Genomic DNA, 18,002 nt, shown 5'->3' on the forward strand with positions numbered 1-18,002 from the left:
CTCTTGAGATATTCTACTCTCTGCAGAATACACACGCACCACGTTACACACAGAGAACAGCTGCAGGCACCATGTGTCCCTTATACGAACCACTTATGTTTCTTAAAGTCGTCATGTACAACCTCAGGGTTTTAAGTGCCGTGTGTCTATGTAAGGCCTAGGCTTTCAAGAGATAGGGACTTGGTGGACTCATATCTGGCCAGGGGTTCGGTGGTTAGGCCGGAAGCTCTGAATGCCAGTATCTGAGGAACAGCTGGTCTGGTGCATCTGTGTAAGCCCTGGTTTTAGATTTGCCCCACACTTGTCAAAGGGCACCACTGGAGCGGGAGAGCCCGGGGCTGTGGTTACCTGCTCGTACTTCTCCAGCTCCGTGTGGTAGATTTGTCTGATCTGCGACAGTTTGGCTCTGTAATCGGAATGCTCGACTGAGTTGTCCGAGCCCGCGCCTCCAGATGCCGCCGCTGCCGCCGCCGCTGCCGCCGACCCTCCGCCCTTCTCTGGTCCAGCCACCCCTTCTGCCAACAGCATGTTGTCCAGCCGCATGAGCTGAGGGTCTGTGGGCTCTTCTTCCTGGGCTCCTCGGATACTCAAAACTGCAGGGGAAGACAAAGGAAGAGGAAAGGTTTATCAGCGATCCAAGGGGGTGGGGGTGGTATTTAAAAAGCCAAAATTAAAAAAAAAAACAAAAAAAACAATGTCACTTAACTAAACAAAACTCTAAGTCACTTGCAATATGGCACTGGGGGAATAGAGAAGGTCAGGAAAAAAAGGACGACCTTAGAGGGAGAGAGACTTGTTTTGTTCCAAAGGTTACTGCACTGCACTTCCATGTGTTACCCAGAGCAGGAGAACACTGAGATGCAGCCGGGGAGGAGGACGGAGTGTTTAATGGTTAGAGTTTCATTCTGAGAAGAAGAAAGAGTTCTTGAAAGCCTAGAGTGCTGGGCCGTGCCTTTGTCCTGAGCCTGGGGAGTAGAGCCAGGAGGATCAAGTGCTGAAGGCACTGTCACTACCTGTGTATTCCAGACCAGCCTGGGCTACACGAGACCCTGCTCCCTCCTCTGCTCTAAAAGTGAGTGTTTTTTTCTTTTTTTACTGTTATTAAGAACATGCCTTGTATGGCTACACCATGCGTTCATACCATTATTTCCCTCTTCCCTGTCCCCATTCTGCTGGGGGACCCCTCGGTGGGGTTGCTGGTATTCCCCATGGAGTTGTGCGATATGCATTGTGAGAGCAGCCGTCAGGCATGGTTGGACAGGATTCCCCTGGCCTTGCCCTCCTGGCCTGTGGCTCTTTTGATCTTTGCACCCCCTCTTCAACAAAATTCCCTCATGGGTGATGGAGATGGTTTCACAGCCTGTGACTATACTGAGTGCATACTTAAAGGAAGTCAAAATGATACACTTCACATTATGTATGCTTTACCATAATAAAACATTTGAAACTGCCAATATCTAATTATAATAGGATATGATTATTACTTTCATCCTCAAACTGCCAAGTTTCAATTCAAGAGAGAGAGAGAGAGAGAGCAAAAAAAAAAAAAAAAAAAAAAAAAAAAAAAAACACATTTCCTTCTTCATTTCTTTGCTTCTTTTGACTTCTGGAACCTTGTGGTTTTTACCCTCATGGACTTCGTAATACTGGATTCACCCAAATTTTCATTTCCAAAACAACTAATGATGGGTGAATCCAGGTCATGGAATAAAATCTTAAGACATTTCCCCTGGATTGGCTAAGGATGCAGAGAAGTCTAGAATATCAGGAAGATGGACTGACCCTAGAGAAGGCAGTTGTAGCTCCAAACCATTGAGCTCTGTTTCAGGTGACGAGGCCTCTGTCCTGTGGGAAACAGGGGTGCCCGGGCCCTTCTAACAAGATGTCACAATGGATCAGGAACCCTACAGTACTGGTAGAACGGACTCTTGGATAAAGAACTGCCACTTTTACTAAAACACCAATGCCTTTGGGTGGGGTGACTGGCTTTCAGGATAGAGTATGTAGGATTCTGGTAGCATGAGACCAAGTGATTTAGTAAGCAAACAGAAGAGCCAGGTAAGCAGTGCACTTTCTGCATCAAATAAATCACTCATGTAAATGCAACGTGGTCATCACCAGGGGAAATGATGAACATTTTCAATGCTGGAGAAAAAAAAAAATTGACGAGATTATTGAGACAAGTAGGGAAGGAGGGCAGCGCCTAAGCCAGAGGAGGAGGTGGCGGTGTTCAGCCCTCATTCAGGGGTGGAAATGGAATACTAAGTCCTGGTAGAGAGAGAAGTACCAGAACTCTCAGAGTAGTTGGGGACAGAAGAAGTCTGGTGAGTCCCCAAAGATGCCAGGATACACATGCTGTCTCTGGAAGCAAGTGAGGCCAACCTCCCGATGCCCAGGCTGAGACCTGAACTGAGGGGCAGGTGGACGTGAGCGCCAGCTAAGGGACATGGAGACAGTCCGGCAATTCGATCACGGATAAGACCAGCATCCCTGGGGGCTGTGATCCCATCAGGCCCAATTCCCGTTCCAGAAAAGACTGCAACACCGTTTCAGAAAAGAGGACAGTCAAGTAGAAGTTTCCACCATACACACAGGCTCAAAGAACTCCAAGTTGCAGTGAGACAGGCTAGACGAAGGAGAGGAGGGAGGAAGAGAGAAAAGGCCCCGGCCCCACACACCCTAACACGCCTGTGGGGGAGTGAGTGGCGTTCCCCATCTCGTGGGGAGCATTTTTCCACCCACAAATAAAACTGCTATCATGGGTATGACATAAAAATATGTTATTCTAGAGGCTTATTTTGTGGGCCTTTTTCCCCTTTTATGGTGGCTCAGGATTTGGGTAGGAGCCACTCCTCTGTCTGATCACTGAACGAAGGTGTGCTCAGAGTTCGGAAGCCCCCTGAAGAACACCTCATTACTAACCAAGGTTTCTTCAGACAGAACTGGATGCTGTGGAACTGGATGCTTCCTGTGGGCCGGGCCTGACAGGCACTGAGAGCAGAACCTTCCCCATGTGGCCTCAAAGCCCCACAGCTCCCCAGTCCCTCCTTCCTCACCTCTGTGCTCCACTGGCCCCTCCAAGGTGCACTTGATGAGGTGAATTTCAATTGTGTTGTCAAAAAGAAATTGATGAGCCACTCACAAATTAAAAAAAAAAGAAGAATCATATCAGGCTATGAATAAGCTAATATCATTGTTTTATGTTAGTTTGATACTTTAAACATTTATGCTGGGAAAAAAAATTTCTATTTTTTAATCCATTTCATTTATTTATTGAGACAAGGTCTCACTATAGATCTCAGAGTAGCCTCAAATACAAGGTCCCTCTGCCTCCGCTGGTTATTATAGGTGTGAACCGCTCCACCCAGACTGAACTCTACTCTTCTGAATCTCACGCCCAATAAGTTCCTGCCAAAAGAGACCCAAACAAACTCCTCATGTGCTAATGCTGCTAATTTTGAGTGGAGTGGTGATGCTTCCAAAGGGGTTCTCCTGGCTACTCCATCACCTACACTCTATGCATATGGTCCGTGACTGGGAGATCTTATGAGACTGCTCCCCGCGACCCTGGCACACCATTCAATAGTCAGGACTTGTCCTCCAGAGGCTCGCGATGTCAGTCCTCTTCCAATACAGTAGGTGCCAAACATGACCCCTTGCGGCATCAGCTCTGACTGCAGGAGAGGGAGGAAGGCAGGCTTACCCAGAGCAGCGATGAGACAAGTGACCATGAGAAATACTTGCTTCTAGTTCCTAAGTGCCTGCCATTCCTCTGAGAATTTTCTCATTTTCTCTCCACTTACTTTCTTTCTTAGCCATGTTTAGGTTTTGCTGCTTAAAAAAAAAAAAACAAAAAACAATAGTCCAGAACAAAATATCCCATGTAAACTCTCCACAACCTAATTGATACTTTACTTGGCCTTGGAATGTAAATAACACGAGGAAGGCTGCTGCTCAAGCTGGCGCGGGCTGCGGAGGAGACCAGCGCAAGGCCCAGGCAATGCGGCGCTCAGGAGGACGGAGCGCTTGCCGCACGGATCCCTGCGCTCCAGGAAGGGAGGACGTTTTCACTCGTGTGGATGGGGGGGGGGGAGGAATGAAGGCCTTCACATTTTGCTTAATTTGTACATAATTTTCATATAAGTGCTTTGGTTTGTATGTGTGTGCTGGGCGCATGTGTGTGAAGGATGGAGGTTGGCGACGGACGTCTGTCTGTCACTGTCCACCTGACTCTTGGAGACAGGGCTGCTCACGGAACCAGCTCACCGGTTCAGCTTGACTATCTGGCCAGCGAGTGCTATGCACCCTCCTGTCTTTGTCTTCCAAGTGCTGAGACACAGTCATGGCTTTTGTGTGGGTTCCGGGGAGCCAAACTGGGGCCCTCGTCATCGAGCAGCTAGCACTTTGTCCCCCAGCCATCTCCTCAGTCCCTTATAAAGTTTAAACACAGAATCTTCAAAAGGATATTTGTTTAATGCAGTTGGTTTCCAAAGGTAGCCAATAAGGAAGTGGTGTGTAGAAACAGATACATAGCTTCCGTACCAGAGGTGAGCATAAAGTAAAAGAATGAAAAGATGCAGGAAAAAAAAACAACAAATGCCCAGCGGCTCCCCCACAACTGCAGCATGTGAATTATACTAAATTCAGAAACACAGACAACGTTGGAATGAGCGCAAGAACTAAATATAAACAAGAGAACAGCTTTGATACCTCATCGTCTGCGGTACTACGTGAAAGACTGGTTCTGGTGGACTTGTGCTGTGTATATCTGCTCGGAGCAGGCAGGGATGACCCAGTAAAGACTATTGCACGCCCATATTTCTACATGGAATAACAACTCAATGTAACACTATAAAAACAAGTGTTGTGATTCACTGACATGGAAGCTGTTCAACAAGTCAGTTAAGAAGAACAAAATTCTCACCAACATTAACTTAGTAAGTGGAAAGAGGGATACGTCTAAGGAGAAGTAAGTTCAAGTAAGTGTTACCCACTTACTGCCTGAAGCCAACACTCTGAGTAGGAGACAAAATGATTATTTAAAATCGCCTTCCTTTTTATCTCCACAGCACCATGCAAGCCTCAAAAGAACCTTCTGCCAGGACACCAGAGATGTTAACACTCATCTTCCAAGATCCAATTTAAACCACCAGAGCTGTTACCTAACCCTGTGGCCACCACAGGCGATCAGGTTGCTGCCTCCCTGACGCTGTGCCCTCTCCTTCCCCTTTCCTGCTCTGACCAAAGCTTTCTGTGAAACAGGTTTTAAAGGGCCCAATCCCTGTGTATGGCTTTTGCCAGTGATACAGGACTAACTGACCCACAAACATGAACATGGCATTGAGATATTTAACACATTTGGTAATATGTTTTAGAGAAGGCGTTTCTTCCTCGCAAATATGCCCCTTTGTGTAAGAGGCCAGTTGAGACAGATGATCTACGTAGAAGTTGTCACAGCCTTTAGAAAGCACCTGATGTCACATCCACCAAGCCATCAACACACTTGCCCTAGGGTTAATCCTTTGATGAAACTCCCAAGATAAGGGGACTGTCACGGTATCATAGGAGCTGCTCTCACAACCAGTCCCCTGCTGTTATTTATTTATTTTTCTTCCCCCAAGAAGGTGGGGGTGAGGGGAGCCAAAGGCACATTCAAGAACTCTTGTGGGAGGGCGTATTGTAAGGGTTGTTTTGTCCTTGGCTGAGAGGCATGGGTCCAAAGCAGCTCTGGCCGGTGGCCACTAGAGGGCACTCCTTCCCCACCAAGGACAGATTAAGCCAGAGGGTCCCAGAGCCAGCAGTGTCCAAGGTTAGAGCTCAGGAAATGCCCTGTTGCCATTCAAGCTCCCAAAGGATAGCAGGGAGAGAGTGAAAGCAGGAAGGCGGATCTACAGAGGGGGTTGCTTTAAGAAATGGACAACAGCTATGGGTCCAAAGCTCAGCTGAGAGAGGCAGAGACGACAAGAAGAAGAGAAGGCTTGGGAAAGGCCTGAGGAAGCCATCCTGGAATGCTAAGAGACATGGCCAGAGCCTCCGTGCAAGGCACTTACTGCCCAGGAACTAAGTCGTCGCTCTACCCTCCCAGGAGAATTAGCTCTGCTAGCCTCAACTACCCTGCCATCTCCCCCTCAGGCAGAACTCCGAGGGTTGCTGGGAGGCAGAGGCAGGCTGTCCTTCTCTTTTTAGAAACGTACAAAGTGCTCACCTCTGCAGAGCATTGGCAATGGCTTTTACAGGTTCATAAGGTATTTGCACATGTTGAACTGCATCATCTTAAAAAACATGCAGTCAGGTAGCGATTAATAGATTGTAAAGGCCAAACAAGTTTCCTAAAATCGACCCCGTGAGACACAGCCAGGACTTCTATCCCCGTACATACAAGACACACCATGTTGTTTGAGGTCCAAGGATCACATGATGATCTGGGGGAACAACCAGATCTGAAACAAGTTCTTTCTACTGATTTCATAACTGCTTTCTTAAAAAAAAACAAAAAAAAAAAAACAGGGTGGGAGGGTCTGGGGAGATGGCTTAGCAGTTAAGGCATTTGCCTGCAAAGCCAAAGGACCCAGGTTCCATTCCCCAGGACCCACGTTACCCAGATGCACAAGGGGTCGCATACATTAGAGTTCATTTGCAGTGGCTGGAGGCCCTGGCATGTGCACATTCTGTCTCTCTCTCTCTCTTTCTCTCCAATTGCTTATTTCTGTTTCTCTCTCAAATAAATAAATAAATTAAATTAAATATTTTTCAAAAGTGTGTGTGTGTTGTATGCATGTGTAAAACATGCATTTGTGGTGTGTGTGCGCACATGTGTATGCATGTGGAGGTCATGGAACAATCTTCAGTGACATTCCCTGGTACAACATCCCCCTCTATGTGGAGACAAAGTCTCACTGGCCTAGAGCCTAACACAGGGCTGGCGGGCCAGCCAGGGAGCTCCAGAGTTCCAGTTCCACCTGTCTTTGCCTTCCCAGCACCGGGAACTCAGGCACATGCCCAGCATTTCCATGAGTACTGGAGACTGAAATGAGGTCTTCATGCTTGTAAGACAAGCATTTTACTAATTGAGCTATCTACCAGGTGCTCCAATCTCTCTTAATTTCTTTAATTTGGTCCTTTTCCATGACTTCTTCCTTTTTTTTTGCTGATGTCACCATGATGGCACCAGTGTGTTGTCATGCTGTGTTGTGTGACAGAATGCCCACCATAGAGCTCACTTCTCAGTCTGGTTCCATCTTTGATCTCAGCTCAAGATCTTTCTCCATCAGACTTGCCCTGGTGAGAACATCTGAAAATGAAGTGCATTTGTAGTGTGTGAGTCACTCTGAGTCACCAGGGCAAAGTGTATCTATACTGTGGTCACACCTACCACCTTACCATCAAGACTGTGAGCTCCTGAGTGGCGGTGGTGACCAGTGAGTTCTGTCTCCAACAGTCCCCACAAGATCTCAGTCCTCCACTGGGTATCCAATTAGGTATTTTTTTACTTTTGAGAGTAATATACTAAATTATGAAGGAGGAAGGTGACATAGGACTCTGAGATCTAAACGTCTGTGTCTCTCCCCTGTTCCAGGAGGCAGTTGGCTAACTTTCCAACTCCCACGTTCCATTCCAAACTGCCCCCGAGCTTGTTCTCTGCTACCTCTTCCATACCCACTTCAAAAACTACCATATATGGGCTGGAGAGATGGCTTAGCGGTTAAAGCACTTGCTTATGCAGCCCAGTGACCCAGGCTCGGTTCTCCAGTAGTCTCGTAAACCAGATGTACAAGGTGGCACATGTGTCTATAGAGTTCATTTGCAGTGGCTGGAGGCCCTGGAGTGCACATGTTCTTTATCTGCCTGCCTCTCTCTCTCTCTCTCTCTCTCTCTCTCTCTCTCTCTCTCTCTCTAATAAATAAATAAAACAAAATATTTTTTAGAAAAAGCTTTTAGATCTGCCTCTTCAGATCTGATGATTTTAAACAAGCACAACCATGCTGGGGTTAAGCCCAAGCTCCATGGACATGACTTGACCTGTGGTATCTCCAATAGGCCCATGATGCCTATGACAAAGGCTCTCTCTGCCAGGGAGACCGAGGCATGTGAGTGATACCTGAGATGGATTCTTATGGGAGCTGACAGTAGGCTATTCATGCAGTGTCGCTGTAAATGGGCCCTAGGAGGCTACTCAATCCAATGAGACAAATTACTCACCAGGTGCCAGAAGTGAGTGAGATACTGGGACTTCCCAAGATGAGTCAGACAACAGGTCTGATTTTAAGAGCTCATAATTTACATACCTATAGACCCTTACACTTGTATTCTAACTGCTTTAGGGCACATGAGCTGGAAATGGCCAGAGTTAAGGCTCACAACTGAAACTTCACACTTTCCTCTTCTTGGAACAGTTTCTCTCATTTCCAACAAGGACAGTTAATGTCCACAAACTGGAATCTTCTCCAGTTGAGAAATTGCTAAACTACCATTTGATTCTTCTAACCCACGGTGGGACTCAAATCTCCTATTAGGTACTCCCTTGAAATATAGTGTTCAGGGCTGTTCCTCACTCCTAATTCTCAACCCTCTCATTTGTTTGATGAAAAGGCTGTCTTGGCAAATTATTTAAAGAATATTTTTGATCAAATAAATATATGAAAATGAATAACCATTTGATGTCCTTCATTTACAACTCAGCATTATAGATGGCTGCCAGATACCACCTGATGGGTAGACCTTATTACCGCCAAAATTCAGACCTAGCCCCAAGCTGAGATCTTTCTGGCAGCTGCCCTGTGGTGGCCTCTTCAGAGGATAAGTCCCAGAGCACAAAAATCACCCAAGTGCCAGAGCTTCCTTGATACCTAGGGCTGTCCCCCAGACCCTTAAAATCTCATGGTCATTATGAGTCATTATGACTGTTCAAAGATCTAAAGTGCTGTTGCCCTGGGGCATTTGGTTTCACAGTAAAGTAATAAAAAGTCTTTCAGCCCTTTCAACTGTGTTTCTTGGTTTATTAAACAGGTATATAAATAAAGTATCACATTAGAAGGGAACTTGTAAACCATACTCCAATAACGGTAAGATTCTGAGATCCTCAAGTTTTGCAATTCACCAGTATTGATTATTTTAGGGTGTCTTGGTGGTACTGACATTCAAAGTAAGGGTGGTCTTGCCAGGTGCTGGAAGAGTCACTCGTTTCTTCATATTTGGCCAGAAGCCACAGCATATGGAACACTGGGTGAGGTTTAGGGGAGGAAAACTATATATATACATACACACACACACACACACACACACACACACACACACACACAACATATTTGGGATAGTTCCAAGTTTTTTTAATTTAATTTATTTATTTGCAAGCAGAAAGAGAAAGAGGGAGAGAAAGAGAAGAAAGATAGACACAGAGAGAACAGGCATATCGGGGCCTCTAGACACTGCAAATGAACTCCAGATGCATTGTGCTCTTGTGCATCTGGCTTATGTGGGTCCTGGGGAATCGAACCTGGGTCCTTTGGCTTCACAGGCAAATAAATGCCTTAAACACTAAGCCATTTCTCTAGCCCAGTTCCAAGTATTTTGTTTGCTTATGTTTAGAAGTTTATTTTAGATAAACACACCAAGTTATTCTTGTCATCTCTTTTCTGGGCTGGGTTTGGCCACTCTGGTTACATGGACTTTCTACTGCTCAGAGGGATGCATGGGCACAGATCCCATTCACACGTTCCCTGCTTGGCACACTGGGTCTCCCTGGGCCAGCTGGCAGAGAGAAAGCTAATGCACTGGGCAACAGGCGCCTGCATTTCTGGATGGGTTCCGGCTGCCTGGGAGAGGGGTTTTGGTCCTTAATAGCTCAAGCTTGTATTGCTGCTCAGGAAACCCCTTAGCCTAGAAACAAGCTGTAGAAATTTTGGGGTGGCATGGCTTCCCGCTGGATAGACTCTCAGGTCCATCTACTCAGAGGTCTGAGGAGCAGGACACAGTATAAGAGAGGGCCAGGGTAGTGTGTGTGATGCTTGGACTGCACATGATAACCCACGATGTATGGGACAGTTTCTGACTTAGTTCTACATTAAAAAGCATGAGAAATGTGGATCCACTAGTTGGAGGATTACTATGCACTCCTTGAAGATGAGAGTTTCACTCTGTAATGGCATTTCCTAAACAATGTCACTGCAGAAAGCAGGAGAAATTTCTCTATACTCTTTTTCAATATGGTGAAAATGTTTAGCAACTTGTTCTCTTAATAAGACACCTTTCGCAGTACCTGGTTCTTTGAAAGAATGTGATAGATTGTAGCTTCTACCATGTTCGTGTGTGTGTGTGTGTGTGTGTGTGTGTGTGTGTGTGTGTGTGTACGCACACGTGCATGAGGAGACCAAGAGATAACCCAGGTAACATTCCTTGGGTGTTGTCTACCTTTTCTTTTCATTTTTAAATATTTTATTTTTTTATTTGCAAGCAGACAGGGGCGGGCGGGGGGGGAGAATGGGTGCACCAGGGCCTCCAGCCACTGCAAACAAACCCCAGATGCAGATGCCACTTGTGCATCTGGCTTATGTGGGTGCTAGAGAATTAAACCCAGGTCATTAGGCTTTGCAGGCAAATGCCTTAACCACTGAGCCATCTCTCTAGCCCTTCTTTTTAATTTTGAGACAGTTTCATTGGCCTGGAAGTCAACAAGTAGGTTAGACTGGCTGGCCAGTGAGTTGCAGCAATCCACCTGTGTCCACCTCCCCAGCACTGGGATTAGAAGCACACGCCACCACTGCAAAGGCTTTCTTTCCCCCTTTATGTCAGTTCTGGGAATTGAACTCAGGTCCTCATGCTTGGTAGACAAGCATTTTACTAACAGAACTAGACATCCTATGTGTGTGTGTGTATGTGTGTGTGGTCATGTCCATGTGTCAGGGTAGACACACTGAGGTCAGAGAAACCTTAAGGTGTTGCCTTGCCTTCTACTTTGTATGGGACAGAATCTCTTGCTTTTTTTTATTATTCCTCTGCTGCACCTGCCAGGTGATCTGGGAGCTACCAGGTAATTCTGTCTATGCCTCATTCTTGTCCTACATGTTAAGATAATAGGTGTTAGCACTGCAGCGTCTGGTTTCCTGTGCAACCTGGGGATCTGCAGTCACACACTCATGCTTGCACGGCAAGCACTGCATCCACTGAGCCATTTCTCCAGCCTAAGACATCTGCCACTGGTGGTGGCCAATTAGTTGTAAGTAGCACAGTGCTTGGACTAGCCCCTCACCCTGTGTACCAATAATACCCAGACACCCAGGAAAGTAGAGGTGCGTACTTGGGGCTCTCTTCACTTGCCCTTGCAACATGCACAAAGAAGGTACACCGAGATTGGCTGGATTGAGGGGTCCTCCATACAAAGCCAGCCACAAGACCCGTTCTGCGTGACTCTGTCTTTCCGAGCCTCAGTTTCCTCATCAATGGGTGATGTTAATGCTAACTGTGCCATAATTTGCATTATGGGTTAAGTAAAGAAACATTTCACAAACAGAAATCCCAGTGTTTGATACCTTGTAGAATTTTGATTAAATCTAAATCAATCTCATTGGCAAAAGTTCTCTGTTAAAGAGTCCAAAGGGATACATATAGAATTAGGTTTTTGGTTTCTGTATGCTATGAATCGGCAAATATCAGCCAATGAGTACACACACACACACACACCTATGTGAGCTTCAAGAAAAGTTTTGATTGATACCATCACAGGCTAAGAAATCAATAGATCCTCTGCATATAGAACACATTTCTGCAAGCTGCCTTCTTTCCCTCTCCCCCTCCTCCCTCTATGCTCCTGCCATATTTCTCCCAGATTCACAGTAAGGCTCCTAAAGTCAAAGGTGTCTCCTCTTTAGGTAGAGCCCGACCCTAGTCTTCCTGAGCCAGAAAGCCTCCTCATCCTGCTGACCCATGAGGGCTCACATGCTCAGCCTCAGCTTCTCTGGGAGATGCTCTTGGGAGCAGCTCAGCTCAGGAGCTGTCTTATCTTGTGTCAGACAAGCTAGCTTGAAAGTCTCCTCTAATAGCTGCTTTCAAAGTTCCATTAGAAAGAAGTGAATTATTGCTAAGTGAGAGTAAAGGCCTTATTGTGACCCAAGGTTTGGAGAAGCCTGCCCCAGCTTTAACTTTGGGTAGGATTCAGGATTCATAACCATCCTTCTCTGCTCAGCCTCAGAGAAATGCCACACTCAAAACCATCACAATCCATTGGCGTTCCTGGAGTGGCAGCCTGTGTGGCCTCACCTTGTTGACACCACTACTTAGGATAACAAAAGCTTCTCCTGTTATCGTTGCTACATGACATCTTCCTGTCCTGGCTATATTTACAAACTGAATCACAGTAGAACTATTTGTTTTCTTACTTTCGAAACCACTTTTCTTTATGTGTTTGCAGTTCTGGGGATGGAATCTAGGGCCTTGTGAGAAGCAAGTGCTCGACCACTGACCTGTATCCCTGGCCCCAAAATCAGGGTGGAATAAAGACCCTTATTTTCTCACAGGACAAAGTTCTTATTACTATAAGGTGACGGGCCTTGAGGGCTCCCTACAGAACTCAGTTATTATCTAGTCCAAACACAACTTCCGGTCGCTTGTTTGCAGTACTGGGGATTGAACCTGCAGGAGAGCCCCTACGCAGTGAGACAGAAATGTGAATGTCTATAGGTGAGTCATGAAGAAAGGTGGAGACCAAGGACCAAGAACATCACGGTAAGGAAACAGGTGCAATACTCTAGCTCACTTCGTCCCCTCTGCCTCTCTTTCTGCTTCCTTCTACTTCTCGTCTCCAGTACAACCATGGACCCTTGGAATGAGACGATGGGAGTTCAAAGTACGGAGAGGAAAGAGGATATGTGTTGCTTGAAGAAAACTCTAAGAAAGGAATTCCTGAGTCCTACAACAACCGTCATCACCACATCCGCCAAGGATGATGACAAACCTTAAGTAATGTGCATGTCATCTACTGTACCGTTGGTGGAGATGTGACCTGTGACCATCTTGGGAAGGGCCTGGCAGAGCGCTGACGCTAGGACAGCGCTGTTGATCTGCTAGCGTCTCCCGCCGTGCTCCTCTCCAAGAAACAGAACCTTAATTTTAACTGAAACCATTTTACTGGGAATAAAGACAGTTTCCAGTGTCTCTGCTACTTTCATGTGGTCATGCTAATGTACCCTGTGACAAAATTCCAAGGAGAGATGTATGGAAGTAGGGTATACAACTTAACAAGACTATACTAAAAAGGAAAATTCTTTCGTTGCTGCTTTCTCCGCTTCGTCCCATGGCTAGAATACGCGATGAGGGCTTGCGATCTCGCAGCCTCTCTGTACTGTGAGATAAGCTGAGCACTGGAAGCCACAGTAATGACACCAGAAAGAAGTGAGGACGGTCCCACAGCTGGAGACCAGCCTGCACACTCACCTCTAGACTGCAAGACAATAACAGAACAATAAACTGGTTGTTTGTTGAAGCCATGTGATGCTGGTGTTTTGCTTTTGTGAACTGAACCAATGCAAACTAATATAGATTGCTAAGGGGCGGCAGGAAGCAGCTAGAAGGCAGAGTGAGTTTATGTTGGAAAGAGGGTTACAGAGGAAATCAGACAGAGGCAGATTTAATAACTAGAGGCAAGTCTCAGAAAAGCCGAGTAGCAGCAGGGAAGAACTTCTAGCAAAACAGAAAGAGGCGAGTCATTAGGGAAACATCTCCTGGGCACTACCAGGGTCAGGAACAGAGAATGAAGTCTGGGTGAGGGGTGCGAGAAGGGAATGACAGGGTACTGCCTGATTTCGAAGAGTTTCGCCTGAGCCAGGAATGCAGAAGTAGGAGGTGACTGCAGACAGCTAGGCATACAAACAAGCCAAGAGCACTGTGAGGGAGCAAAGAGATGACTTTATCCTGAGCAGGGGAAAGCCGAGGTCAACTAAACTGTAAAGCTGGAGACACACGGAAGATGTGCAGCAATGAGAACGTTCTATCAAATCATGGGCGACCCCAAAGTGCAGATGGATGGTGGTTTGAATACAAAATGTCCCAAACAGACAGTGTGCTTGAATACTTAATCCCCAGCTGGTGGTGCTGCTCTGAAAGACTTTGAAATCTTCAGGAGGTGGAGACTTGGAGGAAGTGCTCTACTTGGCCTTGAAGGTTGGCTGACATAACCCCACTTCCTGTCACCCTCCCCTATCCTTTTGGGCTGGATAAAAAGGAGAGAGCAGCTAGGCACCAGCAGGGGCCGCTGTGTGAGGACGTGGTGGAACCTTCAGGAGGTGGAGCCTGGCTGGGGGAGGAGCATTACTGGACCTGGGCTTGAGCTCCAGTCTGTGTTTTCTTCTCATGGTCTACCTCCTCTATGCTGAAGTGATGGTACATATCTGCTTCTCCCTTGTTTTCTTCCTTCACCACTATGGATTTGACCCTCTTGAACGGTAAGCCAAAATAAACCCTTTTACTTCCAGAACTTGCTTCTGAGTGGGTATTTTGTCCCAAGCAATGAGCAAATAACTGAAACAATATTCTACTTAGAGAAAAAAAAAAAAGTCACCTCCATTCGTTGTTGTGGCAACAGAACTCCCCAGCTGAAGGAGATGGGTGCTATTTATAGGGTACCCCAGAATCATTTCCAAACATATGTCAAGTAACTCCTTTTTTCATGAATTCAACACCTGTGACCTCAGACAGCCATCTTACAGATGCACACAAGATCCAGAAGGGTCCTTTGAGGAAAGTGAGGATGGTCCGCCCCTCAGTGCAAAAGATCCCATGCACATGCCTTGTTGCTAATGGGTTACTGTGACATCCTCAGATATGGGGGCCACAGAACACGTTGGCAAACAGGCTGCCTGGCATGCAAAGGGCTTTTACCCCTTTTCACACTGCCTACTAGGCTCCCCAAGCCCCGGGCCGCTGACTAACATCATAGTAAATCAGATGGCAGAATGGAACACTCTATGTAGATTCTCATCCCAGACAAGAGGCTAAGGAGTCCTGGTTGTGACTGTGAAACTGGAGACAAGGCAAGTGAAATCACGGCGCTAGATGGCAAGACATTCCTGGTCTTTGTGTGAGCGACGGAGATCACATGGGGACCAAGAAAGCTCACTTGATAGCTTTAAGGGATGTGTGACATTTCTTCTTTTGACATGTTACCGTCATTTGCTGTCTATCCCATCTCAACACCTGTGCCATTTCTTGGGGACACAGCCCTCCCAGGTGGCATTGTCATCCTTCTGGACTGTCCCCCATGGGCCCTCTGCTTTTCCTTCCAACAGAGCCAAGTGGCTGAAATCACAAACACATAAGCTTCCCAGAGCCAAGTGAGTTTAAAATACATATATATTTTATATTCATATATATATACACACACATACATACATACATATACATATGAAGTTAATGCAGGCACTCACTTTCCATCCTGAGTAGTCCTACTCAAATGCGGCTTCTAGTTTCCAGGGGGCCATTTTAAAGGAGAAGTAGATTTCAAGCAAATGATTGCAACTTATCGAAAATAATGTGCTGCTTAGCATCTGTGGCAAACATCCTGGCAGGCAGTGAGGGGAAGCGCTGGAGCAGATGGGTGCGATTAGGCTCGCGTTTTCAGATGGGCTTTTTGTTGTTGTTGTTGCCTACTGGTTTCGACACACTTATAAAATCAGAATCAGAGAGAGAGAGAGAGAACGTGAGACAGCTCTCATGCCTCCTTTCTGTGCCCTGAAGATGGAGCCCACCTCCCCGCGAGAACCACTCACACTGGAGGCAGCCAGCCCTCTGGGGAGGTACAGTGGTCTTCATCAGGAAGCATTTAGCACCACTAGGCTCTGGCTCAAAAGAGGGGGCACTCTCTTAATTTTCCTTTATGGATTCACCTCCCCGAGGCTGGGCCTTATTTACAGTGATTCTTGCTGCATTTCCCTGAGTGTCTTGTTTCCTTATTCACCTATTCACTGGGTAGGCTAACATCTCTCCAACGATCATGTCTGCTCTGAAAGTTCCAGAGCCATTCCCCTAGTCACACCATAGCCTGGACCTTATTAAACACCTTTAAAGACTCTGTGCAATCCAGCAGAAGCCCGTGGACATGAGGACTTAGGAACAGACTACTAAACACCCTGCAAGCTCTCTGCAGAAAGAAGTCTCCCTGGTTACCAGGTCAGCAGGTGCTTTTTCAGGGACCAGTGTTTATCTGGTGCAAAGCATATAGAGTCATCTTAGAAACCAAATTAGCTTTCCCTACCCCAACACTGCCTGCTCTGCAAAGGCACCTGGCTAGACTGCAGACAGGCCATGTCAATTTATGCCTAGGGACAGCCTCATGGCTCTTTAGAATCAAGTTTTTGTTTTGTTTTGTTTGGAGACAAGGGCTCATGTAGCCCAGATTGGGCTCAGAGTGACTGGCTGAGGGGATGATCTTAACTCCTAATCCCCCTGCCCCCACAACGAATGCTGGGATTAGAAGTGCCCACCATCACATAAGCGTAAAATAACATTTGCTCAGCTTTGCACACTGTAACTGGCTTGGACAACTTCACCCCAGTGCTACTCCTACAAAGACCCAGGCTGGTCTCACCATCGACAAGATACTGGGTTTCTGCTCTCTTGCCAGGGCATGTAGTTCAGGTGGGGAGACCCAGCAGGAAGCGATAGGAGTTTATAGAATCGTGCAGGAAGGAAGCACCTTCATAAAGTGAAACTGATGGGATGGAGGTGCGGACCATGAGAGAAACTAAGTAGCTCTAATCTTTTTATTTGGGGAGGGTTGTGGTAATTAAATTTTACAAATCTGCTGTTCAAAGTTTAGCACAGTTGCTTTTATTATCATTGTGCTATAAGGGTTATAAGACATTATTAACCCCTTTACTCAGATGGGGAACTGAGGTATTCAATAACCAGAATGCCCGTGAGTTCATGCATGAGTTCCTTACTCCCACCTATCCCACGGACACAGAGCTTCCCCACTGGATACCACTGGTGATGGTGTGGGCAGGACTTCAAGTGGCAACTGGTGGTTTTCATGGGGTAAAGGCCAAGGTCGATATCTACGCCACCATCGCTGCGAAATTTCATTTCTCTGTTTTCCTAAATAGTGAAAACTGCTAACTACGGTGTTCTCTGTTTCCACCTCCTCTTTTGTGTCCCAAAGTAAACAGAAAAGCATCGGGATACTTTAAATACCACATCACCAAAGTACAGTGCAGCAGATGTTCATTTTATAAAGGTGAACTTGCCTTCACTCCTGGTGGCAAGGAGCTGTGGCAGGGGATGCTCCTGTGGCTAGTGAGTGACGACCCTGGGAGGCTGGTGTGAGGCCTCAGGGTCTGGCTCGGACATCACCCAGTGGGAGAATCCACCAGCTTGCAAACCAGAAGTACCCAGCCACTTGGACACAAGAGGACCCTGGAGCTCACGGGCACGAGAGGAGAAAGCAAGGTCCTGTGTCACCTCTCGTGAGGAAGCGACCAGCCCTTGTGGCCAGATGGTTGAGTACTTATTCAATACACGTTCCTCCTTCCTACAAAAAATGTCAAGTAGCCACCTCAACCTCATCTTCCCATCTTTGAGAATTACCTCAAGATGGGTGCCAGAGCCGTGATGATAGAAATCATCCAGTTATTTTAAGATTCCACAGACCAGTGTGAATCACGTTCAGGCAGCTCCTTCCCATTCCAGCAAGCGTCCCGAGGAACGGACTCTGGTGTAGACCTAGACTCCTACTTTAGGCAAATGAAAGACACTGCTGGTCTTCAAACTCAGGACAGCAGTGACTGACTCACTGCAGGTGACAGTCATCTGGTGCTCAATGATGGGGATGTAAAAAGTATAGTAGAAACTGGTGAACTGAAAAATAAAAAGCATGGGTTTTCTTCACTTCCTTGTCTCTACTCCTGTAGCCTTGTGGGTGGCGGGACCCTAGGCTTGGGAGCTCCATGGTGCCTGATGAGGAAACGCTCGGCGTGACTCTTTGGTCAGGCAATGGGATGCAGCATTGCTATTCACAT

General features: G+C 46.7%; 1 protein-coding gene across 7 annotated transcripts in view; it reads right to left on the reverse strand.

Annotated features, from left to right (window-relative positions):
- The window catches only part of Pbx1 (PBX homeobox 1), a 333,904-nt gene that overhangs the window by 96,650 nt on the left and 219,252 nt on the right, over positions 1 to 18,002 (reverse strand). For all 7 annotated transcript variants that reach the window (XM_045146632.1, XM_045146629.1, XM_045146630.1 and 4 more), the window contains one exon: positions 349 to 593. In XM_045146632.1, the coding sequence (XP_045002567.1) occupies positions 349 to 593 (245 nt within the window). The remainder of the gene's footprint in view (positions 1 to 348; positions 594 to 18,002) is intronic.

This window comes from Jaculus jaculus, chromosome 1 (assembly GCF_020740685.1).
Source record: "Jaculus jaculus isolate mJacJac1 chromosome 1, mJacJac1.mat.Y.cur, whole genome shotgun sequence".
In the NCBI taxonomy this organism is placed as follows: Eukaryota; Metazoa; Chordata; class Mammalia; order Rodentia; family Dipodidae; genus Jaculus; species Jaculus jaculus.